The 17,810-nt window shown below is 40.2% G+C and overlaps 1 protein-coding gene across 1 annotated transcript; it reads left to right on the top strand.

Moving 5' to 3' along the window:
* Positions 1 to 202: 202 nt before the first annotated feature.
* On the top strand, positions 203 to 17,458 carry LOC109011899 (D-lactate dehydrogenase [cytochrome], mitochondrial). Its single transcript, XM_018993271.2, has 18 exons — positions 203 to 592; positions 701 to 803; positions 970 to 1,070; positions 1,847 to 1,895; positions 2,204 to 2,296; positions 2,819 to 2,933; positions 9,183 to 9,243; positions 12,762 to 12,798; positions 12,900 to 12,961; positions 13,122 to 13,218; positions 14,138 to 14,212; positions 14,281 to 14,389; positions 14,811 to 14,920; positions 15,839 to 15,901; positions 16,037 to 16,116; positions 16,242 to 16,372; positions 16,574 to 16,617; positions 17,093 to 17,458. The coding sequence occupies exons 1-18, from the start codon at positions 342 to 344 to the stop codon at positions 17,210 to 17,212; spliced, it is 1,701 nt and encodes a 566-aa protein (XP_018848816.1). The 5' UTR covers positions 203 to 341; the 3' UTR covers positions 17,213 to 17,458.
* The last annotated feature ends 352 nt before the right edge of the window (positions 17,459 to 17,810 follow it).

Genomic DNA, 17,810 nt, shown 5'->3' with positions numbered 1-17,810 from the left:
TTTGTTGTGTTGTGAAGTTAAAACAATATCTGTCACAAATAAATTTGTGTGTGGAACATAGAAGAGCTACTGATGCGTAGTTAGTTTATAGTCTAATTTTTTTATGTATTTATAAATCATAGTTGTAACTTGGTATATTAATGAAATGAGTCTGTTTTCCTTTTTTTTAAAAAAAGAAAAAAAACTATTTGAAAACGGCCGCCGGATCCATTAGCCCACTGGCCACTAGTTTCATCACTGGGAAAAAGAACGAGAGTGCTTATACCCACCAATTCAGTGGCTATAGCCGGAGTCTCTCTCTCCGTCTCTGTGTGTTCATCTGGTTCCGGTGACAAACAACGATGACCTTTTCGTCCTGGTTTTCTCGTCTACGTTCCGCTTCGAAGGACTTCTTCTACTCCAACCTCCGAAGCTCATATTTCCATAATCTTAACACTCCAAGATCACCCACCACGCATATCTTCCACTCCCATAGCTCAAGAAACTCATATCTACCGCTGCTTCCTGCGGTCCTTGCAGCCTCAGTTGGATCAATTGCCCTTCAGTCTCATTCAAAATATTCATTCTCTGACGCTTCTGATCTCGATGCTAGGTGTGTTTTTTTCCCTTTTTTTATAAGAAGTGTTATTTTAAGATTTTTGATTGGTTGGGAAAACAAGGAGCTGCTCAATAAATGGGTTTTAATGTTTCTGGTTAATAGAGGTGGCAGCTTTGGGGGAAAAGGTAGCACGGAGTTTGTGGTAAAGGGCTCTCGTAAGGAACTTCCACAAGAGCTCGTTGGTGAACTGAAGGCTATCTGTCAAGTATTCTATCGCTGCTTCTTTATATTTGATTGTTGTGAAATTTTGAAGGAAGGAATACGGTCTTCATTATCATCATCCTTGCTGTCGTTGCTATTGTTATTATGCCAGTTGTTACAATTGTTAGTTTATTGTTTGTGGGCGGTTAATGATACTGTTAGTTATGCAGGATAACATTACTACGGATTATGATGAGAGGTATATCCATGGAAAACCACAAAACAGCTTTCACAAAGCAGTCAATATCCCTGATGTGGTTGTTTTTCCAAGGTGAGACTTATATGGCCATTTGGCCTTGAGGTTTGATGATTAATCTTTGCGGATAAGCTTTTCGGGTCCTTCATTGTTCCTTATCTTCATATGTTATCTTATTCACACTTCTTCAAGAATGTTGGTTTCGTATGGATTTGTTTAAACTTCACATAAATTTATATGAAGTAGCAGTGTACAAGTTCTTTGAGATTTATAGCAATAGTATCTATCTGAGTTTGTATTTATTTAGAAACTCTAGCAGGCCCTGTCAAAAACTCAATGATGATGATGTTTGCATAGTAGATGAGTTTAATCATTAATGCCATCTTAAAGTGAACTTTGTGGTAATTTTCTTCCCCCACCCCCTTCTAGGTCACGATTGTAGCAGTCATGTAGTGTGGCAGCAAGATTATAGTTGGATGGTGAAGCCCGAGCTATGATGATGTCTGCATAATAAGGATTACGGAATAGAAGGTTGATTGTGGGAAAGCTAATCATGTCACCATATGAACCTTTTGCAAGTGTGCGCACGTATACTTGTGTACCATGAATGTTTGCTCAAATTTAGGTGTTTCCTATGTGTGATAGCTTAATATGACAAGATGCATGAAATTTTTCACGAGCAGTTTCATATTATGTATTCAAGACACGAGGAAATAGTTTTAGGGGATACGTAAAAACTCTGCTTTTATGATATTCAAAATTTGGAATGCAGAAATTTCTTGAGATTATATGAAATACTTATTAGATTTCATGGTATCTAGACAGAATGTGACCTGATTTCTAATTTTCAGGTCCGAGGAAGAAGTTTCCAAGATAGTCAAATCATGTGACAAGCATAAGGTCTGAGTTACTGTGTTTCTCCTACAAATTCTATGGATTGACAGTAACGCTCTACTCTTATGCTTATCCTTCACTTGTACTGTGGTTCTTGCTTTGAGATACGTGGTATTCCCCTTTCACTTGGATGGTTCTAAATGACCATTAAAGATAAGCATGTTGAAAGAATTGCGAGAATGGCAAACTACCTACCATAGACATCCACAATTAATGATCTAGTTTGCTTTGCCTGCTATTGCAAGTAAATAAAAAAATAACCCTAACCTTTTCTAGAAGGTACTAAAGTGGGTATGGTTTTAATCCACAAGCAGGTCCCCATTGTACCATATGGTGGAGCTACATCAATTGAGGGTCACACCTTGTCTCCAAATGGAGGTGTTTGCATCGACATGACATTGATGAAGGTATGTATTGACCTCTTTGTATTGTATAAGGGTTAGCACCGATTTGTAAAAATCAGAAACTCACTTTCTTTAGAACTGAAACTTAAAATTTTCTGATGCCGTTTCTTATATTTGGATAGAGAACTCTTAATTTTTGGCTGACAACTTTGCTCAAGAATTATGCAATTTTTAGGCCTTCATATATTAAATGATATAGGGTACATCAGCACAGTTAAAAGTTGCAACCATTTTATTTGGTTCGATGCCGGCTTTGATGCAAGCATGCAAGTGCTTCCCTTCCCTTTTGTATATAGATTATGTATTCATATATGTAACCCAACAAAAGACAAACTTAGGGGGAGCTGACACTGCATTTTATCATGAGCTGGATCTTATTTTCACTTCCTTTGATGTTGATCTAATGAGTCTAAATTCATCATTCTCTTGCATTTAATTTATCTTTTCTAGTTGCAAAACAATTAATTTTTGGCATTATGATTATTGGCCGTCATGCTTATATCGAATCATTTGTTCAAATGGTAGAGCATTAAAGCGTTACATATTGAGGACATGGATGTGGTTGTTGAGCCTGGGATTGGATGGATGGAGCTTAATGAATACCTAGAGCCTTATGGTCTGTTCTTTCCCCTTGATCCAGGTTAGTTTAACATGTGTTCTTCTACTAATGCTTTTGTTTCGAACCAATACACTTATTTATGCTTGTTCATTGCCATTTAGAACCAATACACATTTTGAACCGGGCGAGTAATAGCAAATTTTCATGAAACTCATAGCCTAGTTAATCAACACGAAACTTTATCTCTGCAGCATACACTCTTCTTTTGATAGCATGGCATCACAAATCTTATGCTTCTCACTGCTCTACTAAATCAGAGAGGCTACTTTGTATAATGAAATTTGGGTCAGCATGTGGCGTTGCTGCTTCAAATTTGCATAAAAAAACTGAGACAATCCATTTTGTGAATGTAATTCTATGCTTTTAGTTTGCCCTTATCATTTTTGGCCAATTTAGGGTGAGATTGACTCCATACTATGTTTTGTGCTGTTCATTTATTTTATATATGCATCTGTACACATGCATCTTGTTGCTGTTCATTTATTGTGCTGTTCATTTATTTTAAAGTGTTTGGCTTATCAATAAGTTCTTATTCTCTCTCCGTACACATGCATCTTGTTGCTTTGTTACGTTGATGGTTCTGTAGTTTAGTTGATTAAGATGGGTGAGGGTATGAATAGGAAGAAGATAGCTTCGAATGTTGTTTTCAGTGAATTTAAGTCTTTTGTGGTGGTGAGAGATGGTCCTGGGGTGCTAATCACTGAACGTGGTTGGAAGTTTGTAAAAAAACTGCACTTGGGTTCAGCTGCAACAAGTTGGTTTATCAAGGCACTGAATGACTGCTTGAAGTTAAGGAGAAGAGAGTTCTACACAGCTCATCGGGAAGGAGATAGGGGATTCATAGCCCAACGTTGTTCTAATCCTCAAGGAACATTCATGGCATTGCTGGAATATAAACAGGGGGGCCGTCGGAACTGTATTTTCATTCCTGAGGATCATGAGGGAGCGGGATGGAGGAGGTTGATGGAGGTGTTGAGGGAGGTGCTGCCTCAACAACTCCAGTCGACGGCAGTGCTGCCTCATTTCTCTAGCGGCAACATGGATGTTTTACAGAAGCAGAGTTATCTGGACATTACTAGAGGTACTGTTAGACTGGGCTCTAGTCCTGACATGCATGGGAGGGATGGTGGTTTGGTTGGGGTGCAGTGTAGTGGGGAGGATGGCAGGAGACGTGATGGCTTTGACAAGGAAGGTATGGTTTGTCTCTTGTCAGATATGCAGGCTCAAATTAGTTCTCTGCAGAGTAATTTGGAGAAAGTGAAACGCAGTGTTGTGGAGGGGGGTTGGAGGGAGTTGGGCTTGGGGCTGGAAGATGGGTTTTGCTCCAAAGGGAAAGGCCTCTCATATGGGCCAGGATACGCCCAGCAGGTCCCCTGCTTGGCTCAATAGGCCCAGCCTGTCAAGCGACAGGCCGTGGAGACTGCGTGGAGACGTCGGCCTCTAAGGGCCGAAACTCCTTCATCGTCGGGTGGGCCTCAACACCTGCCGCCGACAATGGACCAGGGGCCGCCGTCAGAGGGGGTGGGTCTCCCGTCGTCACCTGGGGTGCTAGAAACAGTGGCAGAGCACCGAGAAACAGGGGAGAAAGGTGCGATGGAGGTTGACGGAGGATGCTGAGGTGCTCATTCATCGGAGCTACCGCAGAAAGTTGCGACGGAGGGTTCTGAGGTCTCTTCGACGCTATTGCAGCAGTTCTGTCCACTGGGGAGTGAAGTTTCCGGGGCGATGGTCATGGATCTACTTTCGGGACCTGCAACGTTGGGTGCGACAGAGGTAGCCGATGCCCCTGCGACGTCGGGGTACGCTCAGATCAAGTCGCCGACCACCGTCGAGGGCTTAGGAGTAGCTCAGGTATTGCCCATGTTGGCGGAAGTGGAAGAAGAGGCTTTGAAGGCAGTGGAGGTCGAAAATGATGAGCCTGTTGAGAAAACTTTGGAGGATGGGGAGGTGGATGAGGTGTGTAACACTCGGAACTTGTGGGTGGAGGATATGGAAGGGGGGATCGATGGGGGCACTGGGTCTTATTCAGTGGTGTTGAAGGAGGCTGATTCTATGGTCCAACCAATGGATCAGCTCATGGGCAGCGGCTTTGTGGGTGATAAGGATGAGTTGGAAAGTCCTATCCTATTACGTATTATTTCCCCAAAGCCAGTGTACAATATAACAGACGATTGGCTGTTAAAAAAAGTAGAGGAAGTTCAAGAGTGTGTGAGAATCTCGTTTGCTGGGTATGAAGAACAGTTTAAGACCCTGTTGATTGCAATGGAGGCAGGGAGACCAACGGTTCTGAAATCAGCAGTGAAACGGGACCGGGAGTTGAAACGTCTCAAATGCTCTATTAATTACGACAACAAGGAGGGAAGTGTGGGGAGGGAGAGGTTGAAGGGTAAGGGCATTTCGTTATTTAATGAAACCTAAAATCCTCTCATGGAATGTAAGGGGGATCAATAACGTGAACAAACGGCTTCGAATTAGATCCCTCATTCGGAGTTGGAAGGCTGACATTGTATGCCTTCAAGAGACTAAGTTGTGTGGCGTTGATAGATACATAATTCGAAGCTTGTGGGGCTGTTCCTTTGTGGGGTGGTGTTCTCTACCCTCATCGGGGGTTTCGGGAGGGGTGTTGGTAATGTGGGATAAGCGTGTGGTGGAGATGGTCGAAGATTGCATGGGGAAATTCACAATGGCTGTATCTTTTAGGAACACTGAGGATGGGTGGTTGTGGGCTTTAGCGGGTGTGTATGGGCCCAATGTAGAAAGAGATAGATGCTTTTTGTGGGAGGAATTGGCAGGTCTTCACTCCTTATGGGATTTACCCTGGGTTTTTTGCGGAGATTTTAATATTGTTCGGTTCCCTAGTGAGAGGGCAGGGGCCTCTACGTCGTCAGGGGCAATGGAAGCCTTTTCAGAGTTGATCTTTGATCTGAATCTTGTGGATCTTCCGCTGATTGGGGGGGCCTACACTTGGTCTAATAGCCGAGGGGGGTCCCGGCTGGACAGATTTCTAGTCTCCTCTTCTTGGGAGACGTCAGAAAAGGCTGCCACGTGTTTGTTCCGATCATTTCCAATTTTGCTTGATTGTGGTGGTATTCGTGGGGGTAGACGCTTCTTCAAATTTGAGAATATGTGGTTGGAAGTTGAAGGATTTGCTGATAAGGTAAAGGTTTGGTGGGACAGTTATTCTTTTGAGGGCACCCCTAGTTTCATAGTGGCGGGTAAACTTAAAGCTCTCAAGTTTGACTTGATGAAGTGGAATGAAGAAGAATTTAGACATACGGAAGTGCAGAAAAATATCCTTTAGGATGAGCTGCAGGCTTTGGAGGAAGGGGTAGTTAATGCGGACTCTTTATTAATGAAGAAAGTGGTGGTGACAGAAATTGAGAAAGTATTGTTGCTAGAAGAAATATCTTGGAGGCAAAAATCAATGGCACTTTGGTTGAAGGAGGGGGATAAATGTACTAAGTTTTTCCACAAGGTGGCTAATTCACATAGGCGTAACAATGCCATTGAAGTACTCCATTCCGGTCCTAGTGTGTTACATTCTTCCGAAGAAATCCAAGACCACATAGTGCAGTATTATGAGGATCTCCTTGCTGAAAAAGAAGAATGGCGCCCCAAACTAGATGGTTTACCCTTTGCTCAACTGGATTTGGATGTAGCTGGATGGTTGGAGAGGCCTTTTGATGAAGAGGAGGTGCATCTCGTGGTGAAAAGTATGTGCAGAGACAAAGCACCCGGTCTGGATGGTTTCTCTTTGGCGTTCTTTCAGGAGAGTTGGGACATTGTGAAGGAGGAAGTGATGCAGATTTTCCATACTTTTCATTCTAGTCAAAAGTTTGAGAAGTCACTAAACGCCACTTTCATTGCTCTCATTCCGAAAATAGCCGGTGCATATGAATTGAAAGATTTCCGGCCTATTAGTTTGGTAGGGGGGATTTATAAAATCATATCAAAGGTGTTAGCTAATCGAATGAGTTTGGTCATGGACAAACTCATTTCCAAACCTCAAAATGCATTTGTAAAGGGGCGGCAAATTCTGGACTCAGTATTGATAGCAAATGAGTGCTTGGATAGTCGGTTGCGAGAGGGCACCCCGGGGGTTCTTTGCAAGCTCGATATGGAGAAAGCTTATGACCATGTATGTTGGGATTTTCTCCTTTATATGCTTAGAAGATGTGGTTTTGGGGATAGATGGTGTGCTTGGATTAAACATTGTGTCTCAACCGCTCGATTTTCGGTCCTAGTCAATGGAAGACCTTGTGGTTTTTTTCAATCTTCCAGGGGTTTGAGACAAGGGGATCCACTATCCCCTTTCCTTTTTGTCATTGTAATGGAGGCATTGAGTCGTATGGTGGAGGCCGCTGTAAGGGGGGGAATTCTTGCTGGTTTTTCAGTGGACAGCAATAGTAATACCAGCTCCATTTCTCATTTACTCTTTGCTGATGATACGCTCATTTTTTGTGATGCTGTAAGTGGCCAGATTCAAGCTTTAAGGGCAGTTTTGTTGTGTTTTGAAGCTGTTTCGGGACTCAAGGTGAACTTGGGGAAGTCGGAGCTGGTTCCGGTGGGGGAGGTGAACAATATAGCCTCTTTAGCGGAGCTACTAGGTTGCAAAATTGCCTCTCTCCCTATGACATATCTTGGACTCCCCTTAGGGGCGTCTTTCAAAGCAAAGAGCATTTGGGATGGGGTGGTAGAGAAGGTTGAGCAACGACTTTCAGGATGGAAACGGCTATATTTATCGAGAGGGGGGAGATTAACCCTTATTAAAAGCACTCTTTCCAACCTTCCCACTTACTATCTTTCTCTATTTCCATTACCGGTAGGTGTAGCAAACCGGTTAAAAAAGTTGTTTAGAGCTTTTTTGTGGGGTGGTATGGGAGAGGAATCCAAATTTCACCTTGTGAGTTGGCAAAGGGTGAGCTGTCCATTGGCGAATGGGGGGTTAGGGGTACGAAACTTGTGTGTTTTCAACAAGGCACTCTTAGGGAAGTGGCTGTGGAGATATCATAAGGAAGGGAATTCGCTGTGGAGAGAGGTTATTGATCATAAGTATGGTTGTGAGTGGGGGGAATGGTGCTCTAAGGAGGGTAGGGGGTCTTACGGAGTAAGCCTGTGGAGATTCATAAGGAAGGGGTGGAATACCTTTGAAAAACATCTTAAGTTTGAGGTGGGTGATGGAACACGTACCCGCTTTTGGTTCGATGTATGGAGTGGGGAGAGTCCTCTTTGCCTGGCTTTCCCAGGTGCTTTTAATTTGGCTGGAAATCAGCAAGCTCCAGTTTCAGAAGTTCTATGTCGTGCCAATGGGATGGTCACTTGGAATGTCACTTTTACAAGAAATGCTCAGGACTGGGAATTAGAAGAGCTGGCAGAGTTTTACAGTTACTTATATTTAGCAAAGTTAGGGGCCAATGGGGGAGACCGTATGTTGTGGACTCACACGAGGAAAGAGAAGTTTACTGTTGAATCTTTCTATAAGGCTTTGACAGTCCTACAACCCACTTTCTTTCCATGGAAGAGTATATGGAAGGTGTTAGTGCCTTCTAAAGTTGCTTTTTTCACTTGGACAGCTGCTCATGAAGTTGCTTTTTTCACTTGGACAGCTGCTCATGGGAAGATATTGACGGTTGACAATTTAAGAAAACGAGGTATGGTGATCATGGAGTGGTGCTACATGTGTAAAAAAAGTGGAGAATCGGTAGATCACTTGCTCTTACATTGTGAGGTGGCTGGGGAGCTTTGGGCTGGTATTCTTAGTAGAGCTGGGCTAAGTTGGGCTATGCCCAAGAGTGTGGTGGACCTATTAGCATGCTGGAATAGGTCTCATAGTAGTGCCCAATTAGCAGCCGTGTGGCGGATGATTCCTTTGTGCCTAATGTGGTGTCTATGGTTGGAAAGGAATGACAGATGTTTTAATAACAAGGAGCGTGCAATGGGGGAAATCTGGAACTTCTTTGTATTCTCTATTTTCCAGTGGTTTTCTGCTATTGTATTGAGGGGAGGGAATGTTCAGGAGTTCTTATCTTCTTTCTAGTCTATTAGAATGTAATTAGGTGCCTCTCTTAGTATATTTCCTGTGTACTTGGGCATTGCCTAGTTTCATTCACATCAATAAAAATTATTACTTACAAAAAAAATATATGCATCTGGTTTAGAAATTAGGCTCGAGCCATGAGGTCCCATTGTTTAATATAGATTTACAGTACTAAAATTTTTTTTGTATTGTCTCCGGGATTCCTTGTCATAAAAGAAATTTTTGAAATGCAGGGCCTGGTGCTACCATCGGGGGTATGTGTGCTACACGTTGTTCCGGTTCTTTAGCTGTGAGGTAGTTGCCCTGTTTTCTCAGCTTTGAATTTTTCGGTTTTGCTGGAAATATCCTGTTTTTTATTGGTATCTTGATACATGCAAGTTTGTTTCTCTTAAGTAAAGACTCAAGACCTTGATTACCTGATGATGTGACATTTAGAGGCCTACGTAGACTGTGTTCAAATGTTATCCAAAACCTAATGGTCTTCTTTACTGAACAATATTATGATTAAGTGGTAGAAATACATGAAAGCAACTGAGCACAGTCTCAGCTTCTCTAGCAAGTATTCTTTTGTCACAGATTTATAAATGCCCAAGTGTTTCTGCTCTGAGAGAGTACTAAAGTTGCAGGAGTATAATGAAATGTGGTAAGAGTTGCATATGATTAATATGTACATGGAGTGCTGTATCAAGGTTGATCTTTAAGAATATGTGCCCTTTTTTCTTAATTGATTATCATAGTTCCTGTGGGTTGTTTGACTTCTATTTGTTTTCAACCATTTCCGTAACTATCTGATTGAAATCTTGAGTTGTTGCACCTTGTCCAACACAGATGCTGATTTATGGATAGTGGATCTATTGTTACCCTAGCAAGTGTCAACTGTATGTACTATGTACACTATATCCCAAATGAACTAGTTAAGGCTACAACTTGAATTCCCCAGAATCATGTATAACACCTTCTTCTAGCTGGTATAGTAGTGTAGGACTGGAAAACTTCCCAATCCAGAATAACACTGGTTCCTTTCCGCTCTGAGTCCCCATGCTTTAGGAGTGGTGGTGTCTAATCCCAAAAGTGTACCCAAAATTGGTCAGAAATGGCCATCATGGGTATCTATGTACTAAACTTTCATCTGCTTCCATCACTTTATTCTGTAGAACATCTACAGGAGCAAGCAAATTTAGAAATCAGGTCCATAATTTTTTTTTTGATAATTAATAAGAGAAATTTTATTCCAAGTAAATAGGCATAGCCCAAGTACACAAAATGTATACAATTTTTTTTTTTTTATAAGTAAAAATATTGTATATATCAAAAGGAGAAACCAAGTATACTGACTGTATACAAGAAAACACATTGCCCAAAATGACCCAACAGCCCCTAATGACCCAAAAAGCCCATAAAAAAAAACCCTAAATACACCAGACTTGATCCCAACCCCTTGTTTCCCATAGAACTAAAACTCTACCCAAACACCAACCCCAACACCTTGATTACCGTCTTCACAATGCCCTCCCTTTAAACTTCCCTCTAGTTGAGCTATCACCCTTAGCATCATAGTTGATTGCCGAAAAAAGACGCTGTAACTCCCTTCTTTTCTTGAAACTTGATTTGGTTTCAAGTGCGCGGCTTGCCTCGATTGTAGTAATTAGTTCATTAAATTGGTCTTCACATCCTCCATGTGAAATTACCACGAACTATTGAATCTTGTTAACTTTAGGTAGAATCCAATCTGCTTTTGGAGGAAGAGAGACCAGGGGAGCCACAATATCCCCATACACTGTATCCAACTGCACTCCTGACTCTAGACATTCCTCTACACAAGACACCAACGCCAAGCTCATTGGTTCTCTAGTAACTCTATTAGTTCTCTCCAATGGTATTGGGGTCCCCATTTGAGATTCTGGGGTGACAGCAAGTCCCTTCACCTCTGGGGTGATAGCAGATCCTACATCTCCTTCAGACCTCGGCAGTACACCATTTTTCTTCAACTCTGACGAGGGAGCCATAGTTTCTTCTGGGACCAAGGGTGTAATACCGACTATCGGTCTATCCTATGTTACACGAGGCGAATGACATTCAATTACTGATGTCTCTACGCCAATACCCGAATAACCCAAATTTCCTTTTGACCCGCCATACTCTCTTGGATCTGGTTATAGGAACGGGGCTAAATCCGATCTTCCATTTTCTTTTTTCTGAGTTTAAAGGATTCGGGCCTATCTTGTTTCTTACCATCCTGTTGGCTCTAGCTGAAAGTCGGTCTATTTTCGTAGACAAGAAAGTTATCGCTGCCTTCAACTCGACAAATTGGGTTTCCATCTCCTTTAAAGAATTGTGCATCTCGACAAGTTGGTCCTGAGGCGTGATTTGCAGACCCCCCACACTCTGAACCACCGAAGCATGACCCGTCTTTAGAGCTGCCGCATAGGATCGTCTCGCCATCGAGGATGTACTTGGGTCTTTATGTACCTCCAAGTTCTCTCTCTGCCACGCCACCTACATGTCTGCTACACAACTCCTTGACAGAGTAAGGAAAAATTACGTAGCACCTCCCCCATCCTTCTCCAGCCACTGCCCCCCTCTTCAGGAATGAAAATAACATTCCTCCTCCCACCACCACCATACTCCTCCACCGCCATATAACATCCTTGAGCATTCGAGCAGCAATGCGCCCTAAAGCTGCATCAACCTTCCCGGACAGTGGAGAAAAAATCTTGTTTCTTCTCTTTAGTGCACCCTTCCATGGCCTAAAATGTATACAAATGAGAACAACTACTTACAAGCTAAAACATAATACAACTAAAGCAAAACATTACAATCATTCCCATTCCTTACAAGATTCTTCACCCAAAAGCTTGAAGTACTAAGGAAAAACTCCCTAAGTTCCCCCATAGAACGTTCACAATTATTAAAGCACCTCTTGTTCCTCTCTAACCATAAACACTAAAGTAAGCACATGGGGATCATCTTCAACACTGCAGTGTTGTTACTTCTCCCCTCAATACCTTGCCAGCATGCAAAGAAATCCTCCATATGCATAGGCATCACCCAGAAAATGCCAACCCTTGCAAAAATCTCATTCCACAACGATGTCGCCACCTCACAATGAAGAAAAAGATGATCAATAGATTCACCATCCTTCTTACACATAAAACACCATTCAGCCACCTGAAAACCTCTCTTCCTCATGTTGTCTGTGGTTAATATTTTCTCAAGGGACACCAGCCAGCAGAAGAAAGCAACCTTACTAGGCACCTTGGCTCTCCAAATACATTTCCAAGGATAATCTTTGACCCCATTACTGGTTAAGACCTTGTAAAAAGAACTCACTGAAAATCTGGAATTAACTGTATGCACCCACAGCAAACTGTCCTCCCTGTTCTGATCAAGCTTCATCTCTTATAATCTTCCTAGTAAGTCAGAAACTTCACATACTTCCCAATCCTGCACATCTCTAGTAAATTCCACAGTCCAGCAAATCAAATTGTTAGAAAAGTGATAGGAATCAGCCACTGCAGCCCCTTTATCTCTAGAAATCCTGAAAAGATTAGGGAAAACAACCTTAAGAGATGAATCCCCACACCAAGTGTCATGCCAAAAATAGATCTTGCCCCATCCCCCCCCACCTTGAATTTAGTATTCTTGACAAGGTCCATAATTATTTCCGAATTTTAGTCTTAAATTTATGATGATAACCTGGATCTTCTCTTTATATGTTGAATTCTCACTCACATAAGTAGAAAAAAAATCTAGAAATAGTTTCAATGGTTTGATTTTATATTAGAGTTAATTTTTCTGTTTCTAGCATGTAGGTATGGAACCATGCGTGATAATGTCATAAATCTCAAGGTTTGTCAGTAAACCTTATTGCACCGATATCGAAACAATCAACTCTTCTGATGTCCAATTCACCTTCCAGATGCTGTATTGTTTTTCTGTTTGTCTTCCAGGTAGTTCTTGCCAATGGAGATATTGTCAAGACGGCATCTCGTGCTCGAAAGAGTGCTGCAGGGTCTGTTCTTTCTTCTTTATCAAATCTATTGTTGAAGATTTCCTTTTCTCTGGTTATATTTCTGATGAGTTCTGTTAAAAAATAAATGAGAAAGCTGGTGAGATGAAAATGAGATCTTTAACCAGGCAGGACTTTAACCTTTCAACATTGAATCTCGTAGGTATGATTTGACCCGCCTGATGATTGGAAGTGAAGGAACTCTGGGTGTGATAACAGAAGTCACTCTTCGGCTTCAGAAAATCCCACAGTATTCAGTGGTACTTGGACACTTTTTTTTCTTTTTTTAAGATTTTTTTAGATAATTCTAGTTTGCTGACTTATGTCTTTGGATAAGTGGATGTTAAACCGATCATATAATAAAAATTTATCATTTAATTTTATTGTTAAGCAGTTTCAATAAAAAATATATTTGAATCTCACTTCTCATTTCAACGTATCCAGTCCTCATTGGTAATCCTTGCCACTATAAAGTACACAGTTTGTGTGGAGGCTTCTTGACTTGTGGGTTGTAAGCTTAACTGCCATCCTCCCTTGTTTCTGATTCCATACAACAAGGTGAAAGATAAGTGATACATAACATGTTGGGAAAAAGATACACTAAAAATGGAAGACTTGCATTTTATGATAATTTGAGCTGTCTTGTTACTTCATATGAATATACAAGTAATTTAACTAATCTGATCGCGTTAGAGAAAATCTTTTGGTTATCAACATAAATCTCATCAAGACAGAAGTTGATCGCTTGTATTTCTCTCTATAGAATGTCGTGGTTCTTGCCTACAATGCTTCTACAAATTTGGCACTGAAAGATGAGCATATATTTGCTGTTGCTCTTATTGTATACTCGCTAGCTATTGCAAGCACCCATGATTGAAGTGTTCTAAATGGATAGAAATGTGTAACTCTGGAATCATAATTCTGTTGTATGGTTATTAGGTGCTTGAAGTTAATCACAGTTTGGCCATTTCTAGTGTAAATTAAGATTGTTTCTTCTATTAATATTTGGAAAAGATATATTGTAGTGAACATTGGCACCTTTCTTTAACCCACTTTCAAATATCAGAATTAAAATTTTCTTTTCTTGTCTTGAAATCATTAATTAACTCTCAGTTGGAGTCATATTCATGTCCAATGCTTAAATGCATTTTGTTGATTAAATTCTCAACAATATTGCAGGTTGCAATGTGTAATTTCCCTTCAGTTAAGGATGCAGCAGATGTTGCTATTGCCACGATGCTGTCTGGTATACAGGTGGGACTTTAGCTGCATATTTTGTCCCCTTTTCAATTCCTTTATGGATATTCTTTTCATACTTCTAGGTGTCAAGGGTAGAACTGTTGGATGAGGTTCAAGTGAGGGCTATCAACATTGCTAATGGAAAAGATTTGCATGAAAGTCCAACTTTGATGTTTGAATTTATTGGCACAGGTAAACAGGATCCTCGTTCACTTTCTCTCTCTCTCTCTCTCTGAAATTTCAAATTGAAGGCAACTTTATCAGTGAGCTTACTGCACTGACCTGGTAGGCTTCCTTTATTGTCATAAGGCCTAAACCAACATTATTTTATGATTGTTAACTCTTATGTCGGCTTAAACTAAAAAAGTTTATGCTGAATAGGATGTAATTATTCTAGGTTAGAAATCAAAAGTAAGATCACAGATAATACGCTCGACATGACTCAGGCTTTAAATTGTCCTCCTCCCTTCCCTCCTCTCTTCTAAGTAACATTATCATTGTTTTTTCATATTTCTGAATAATACATCACAATTTCCTATAGAAATTTTCTCTAACATACCTTCTTCTGTACCTTTTGTGATTCCTGATTTATTCCCCAATTACTGTATTTTAGAGGCGTATTCACGCGAGCAAACACAAATTGTTCAGAAGATCGTTGCAGAGCACAATGGCTCAGATTTTGTTTTTGCAGAAGATTCCGATGCTAAAAAGGAACTTTGGAAGGTAGAGATTACTTAACGGATGTTGAGTACTGATTGACATTTTGTTATGTTTCTTCTTCATGTTGACTTAAAAACTAGGCCATTTTACCGTAAAAAACTTAGTGTGGAGCTATTTTGTATTCAAATAACAAGCCTACAAGTTTGGCAATTTACATCTGCAAATAGACTTGGTGGCTGCTTTATTTAAAATCTGCACTTGAACTTGCGTTGTTCAGTGCACATCTCCACTATTTTAATGTAAATGTCCAAATTATATAGTTTTTCATGTATGATGTCATTTATTTGGTATGCATTACGTGGATCTACTCAAGCATGCACTGTGCCCTCTATCCCAGCTATTTTACTGCAATGAATAATTATAATCTTACCTTGCTAATAAAGTTATAGTATGACATGCATAAGTTATACACGTAAGTAGAATGTGGATCTCCAAAACCCAATTTAGGTTCAAATCCTATAAAGCATGGTTCTATTAATGTTAGGCAGCTCTTGAAAACTAGAATTACTTCATCTCCGTGTGACTCGATTAATAGACTGATAGTACATTCAAATGTACCTCTTTACGGATGCATGGATACACGCACGTGCACGAGCACACACACGTACAACTTGGACTATATATGCATATACAGTATGTGGTTCTTGAGCCACATCCTTGTGTCTCAACTCAGTCCAAAACATACCAGAGATCAGGTTAATTTCTGTAACCAATCTTTATCAGATCAACACACGAACTGACCTTTATGTTCATGTTTGGTAAGTAGGTATTGGTTTTTTATTCACTCAATTTGCAGCACTTTTTTTTAGTCTTTCGGTAGAGATCCGATTGTGTATCTTGTTTAATGAGGTCTCTGGTCAGAGGCTTCATCCAAGAAGTTGATCTCTATGTTTTCTAATGCAAAGTTTTAATTACATGAAGATAAGGAAGGAGGCACTCTGGGCTTGCTTTGCATTCAAACCTAATTTTGAGGCAATGATTACGGTCAGTTGCTATTGGAGATTTTAGTTAGAATTGTATTTGCTTCCTTACTCTTAAGAACCACTTTTTTTCTTTTTTTTTTTTGGGGGGGGGGAGATGGTGTGCCAGTTTAAAATCTATCACTTTTCATTTTTGCAGGATGTATGTGTTCCTCTCTCATCCCTTGCAGAATTAATATCAAGGTCCAAACAAGAGCTCAACGCATCACCACTGGTCTGGTATGTCTGATCAGAATGGCTATTCTTTTGTTACCTATAAAAAAAAAAGAGAGAATGACTATTCTTTTGCGATGTTACCTGATACTCACATTGCACATGCCTCTCATCATTTTTCCTATTAACAGCACAGTTGTTGCTCATGCTGGTGATGGAAATTTCCACACGGTGATTCTGTTCGACCCTAACATAGATGAACACCGGCAGGAGGCAGAGAGACTTAACCAATTTATGGTTTATACCGCATTGGCAATGGAAGGTCTGTACTCTATTCTGGGACAAACTTAGAGCATCTGCTTTTATAATTTTAATATGCATGCTCTATCAGAAGTTGATGTTATCTTGAGTCAATTATTCTGCTGCTTTCCCTGCCTCTGAAAACTTCTAACCAAAAAATTGTGGCTCTGCAACCTGAAAGCAAGTTATGGTGCTAACAATTGTTTTTTGTGACAACAAGCAGGAACATGTACCGGTGAACATGGTGTTGGTACAGGGAAAGTGAAGGTACCTCATTTGAATCTTTAAACATTTAGGATATTTCATAGGACGTCAACATGCAACTTATCAAATGCACCAAGAAACAACATATCTAAAGATGGGTATGCTTGATTTCATGCTTTGGTACTTCCCTAGGGCCAATGGCTTGGAATTAAAAGGAACTTTTGCTTATTTATTTCTTTACTGGGACAACTGGGACAACTAATGCAGCCAGGTATACAAGGAATGCATAGATTATGCCAATTTTTTTGATGGATTATAGCATTGAGGATACATAAGATTGGTCTTCAATCACAGAAGGAAAATTTACCCCATATGAGGACTATGGCTGGAGCAAACTTTTTATGATGCTTCTTACTTCGGTTGATGTTTTTCATTAGCATGTATAATTTACTAGTATTGGCGATTCAAATTCAAAGACTCCAGTGCATTGTCAATTTTTTAAACAATGTAGTTACTATTCTGCATTTACCCTTTTCAGTATCTTGAGAAAGAGCTTGGAATGGAGGCTCTGAGGACAATGAAAAGAATAAAGGCTGCTTTAGATCCCAACAATATTATGAATCCAGGAAAGCTCATTCCTCCCCATGTTTGTTTCTAATCTTTGCTCATATATGCATGCCCAATCCTCTGTTCTCACATGCGTGCACATCCTCTTTAGGAACTGTTGTGCCTTCCAAATATTGTACCTGCCAGAGTGGCAGAATCTGTTTTGTAATCCACAGGCAATAATGACTCGTAAACTTGGTCGATGGGCAATTACATCAGACTTTTTAGTGTAATTACATCAGTCCTCCCACAACATCTGTTTGGCGTTGACTTGGGAAATTAAAAAGTTGTTACTTCACTCCTTGTTATAAGTTTCTCATAGTTATTTTGTTGTTTCTTCTTAGTGATTTTACTACTTGATCTGAGAATGTTCAGGAGTTGTTTAGATCGAATTTGCTAAAAGAAATTTTTAATGTTCAAGTGGTAATCCAAGTCTTAATGAGTATACAGTTTTAAAGCGTGCAAGTTTCGTGCACTATTTTTTTTTAAAAATAGAGTCTATTATTAAAAAATAAATTTTTTATATGAATTTTAAATTTATCTATTTTTTTTAAAAAAAGTGCGCAAAATTTACATAGTTTAAGACTATAAATATCATTTGTTTCTTGACAAATAAGTATGATTGGTTTTGTCAAAAATAAAGAAATTCT

Source organism: Juglans regia, chromosome 3, assembly GCF_001411555.2.
Source record: "Juglans regia cultivar Chandler chromosome 3, Walnut 2.0, whole genome shotgun sequence".
Taxonomy (NCBI): Eukaryota; Viridiplantae; Streptophyta; class Magnoliopsida; order Fagales; family Juglandaceae; genus Juglans; species Juglans regia.
Note: the sequence above shows the minus strand (reverse complement) of the source record. Positions and strands in the feature narration are given on the sequence as shown.

Excerpts from the sequence above, each read along its gene's own strand:
- LOC109011899 (XM_018993271.2), top strand. The coding sequence starts at position 342 with ATGACCTTTTCGTCCTGGTTTTCTCGTCTACGTTCCGCTTCGAAGGAC. Across the intron at positions 9,244-12,761 it reads TCCGGTTCTTTAGCTGTGAG|GTATGGAACCATGCGTGATA; the intron begins GTAGTTGCCCTG and ends TCTAGCATGTAG. Across the intron at positions 16,373-16,573 it reads TACCGCATTGGCAATGGAAG|GAACATGTACCGGTGAACAT; the intron begins GTCTGTACTCTA and ends GACAACAAGCAG.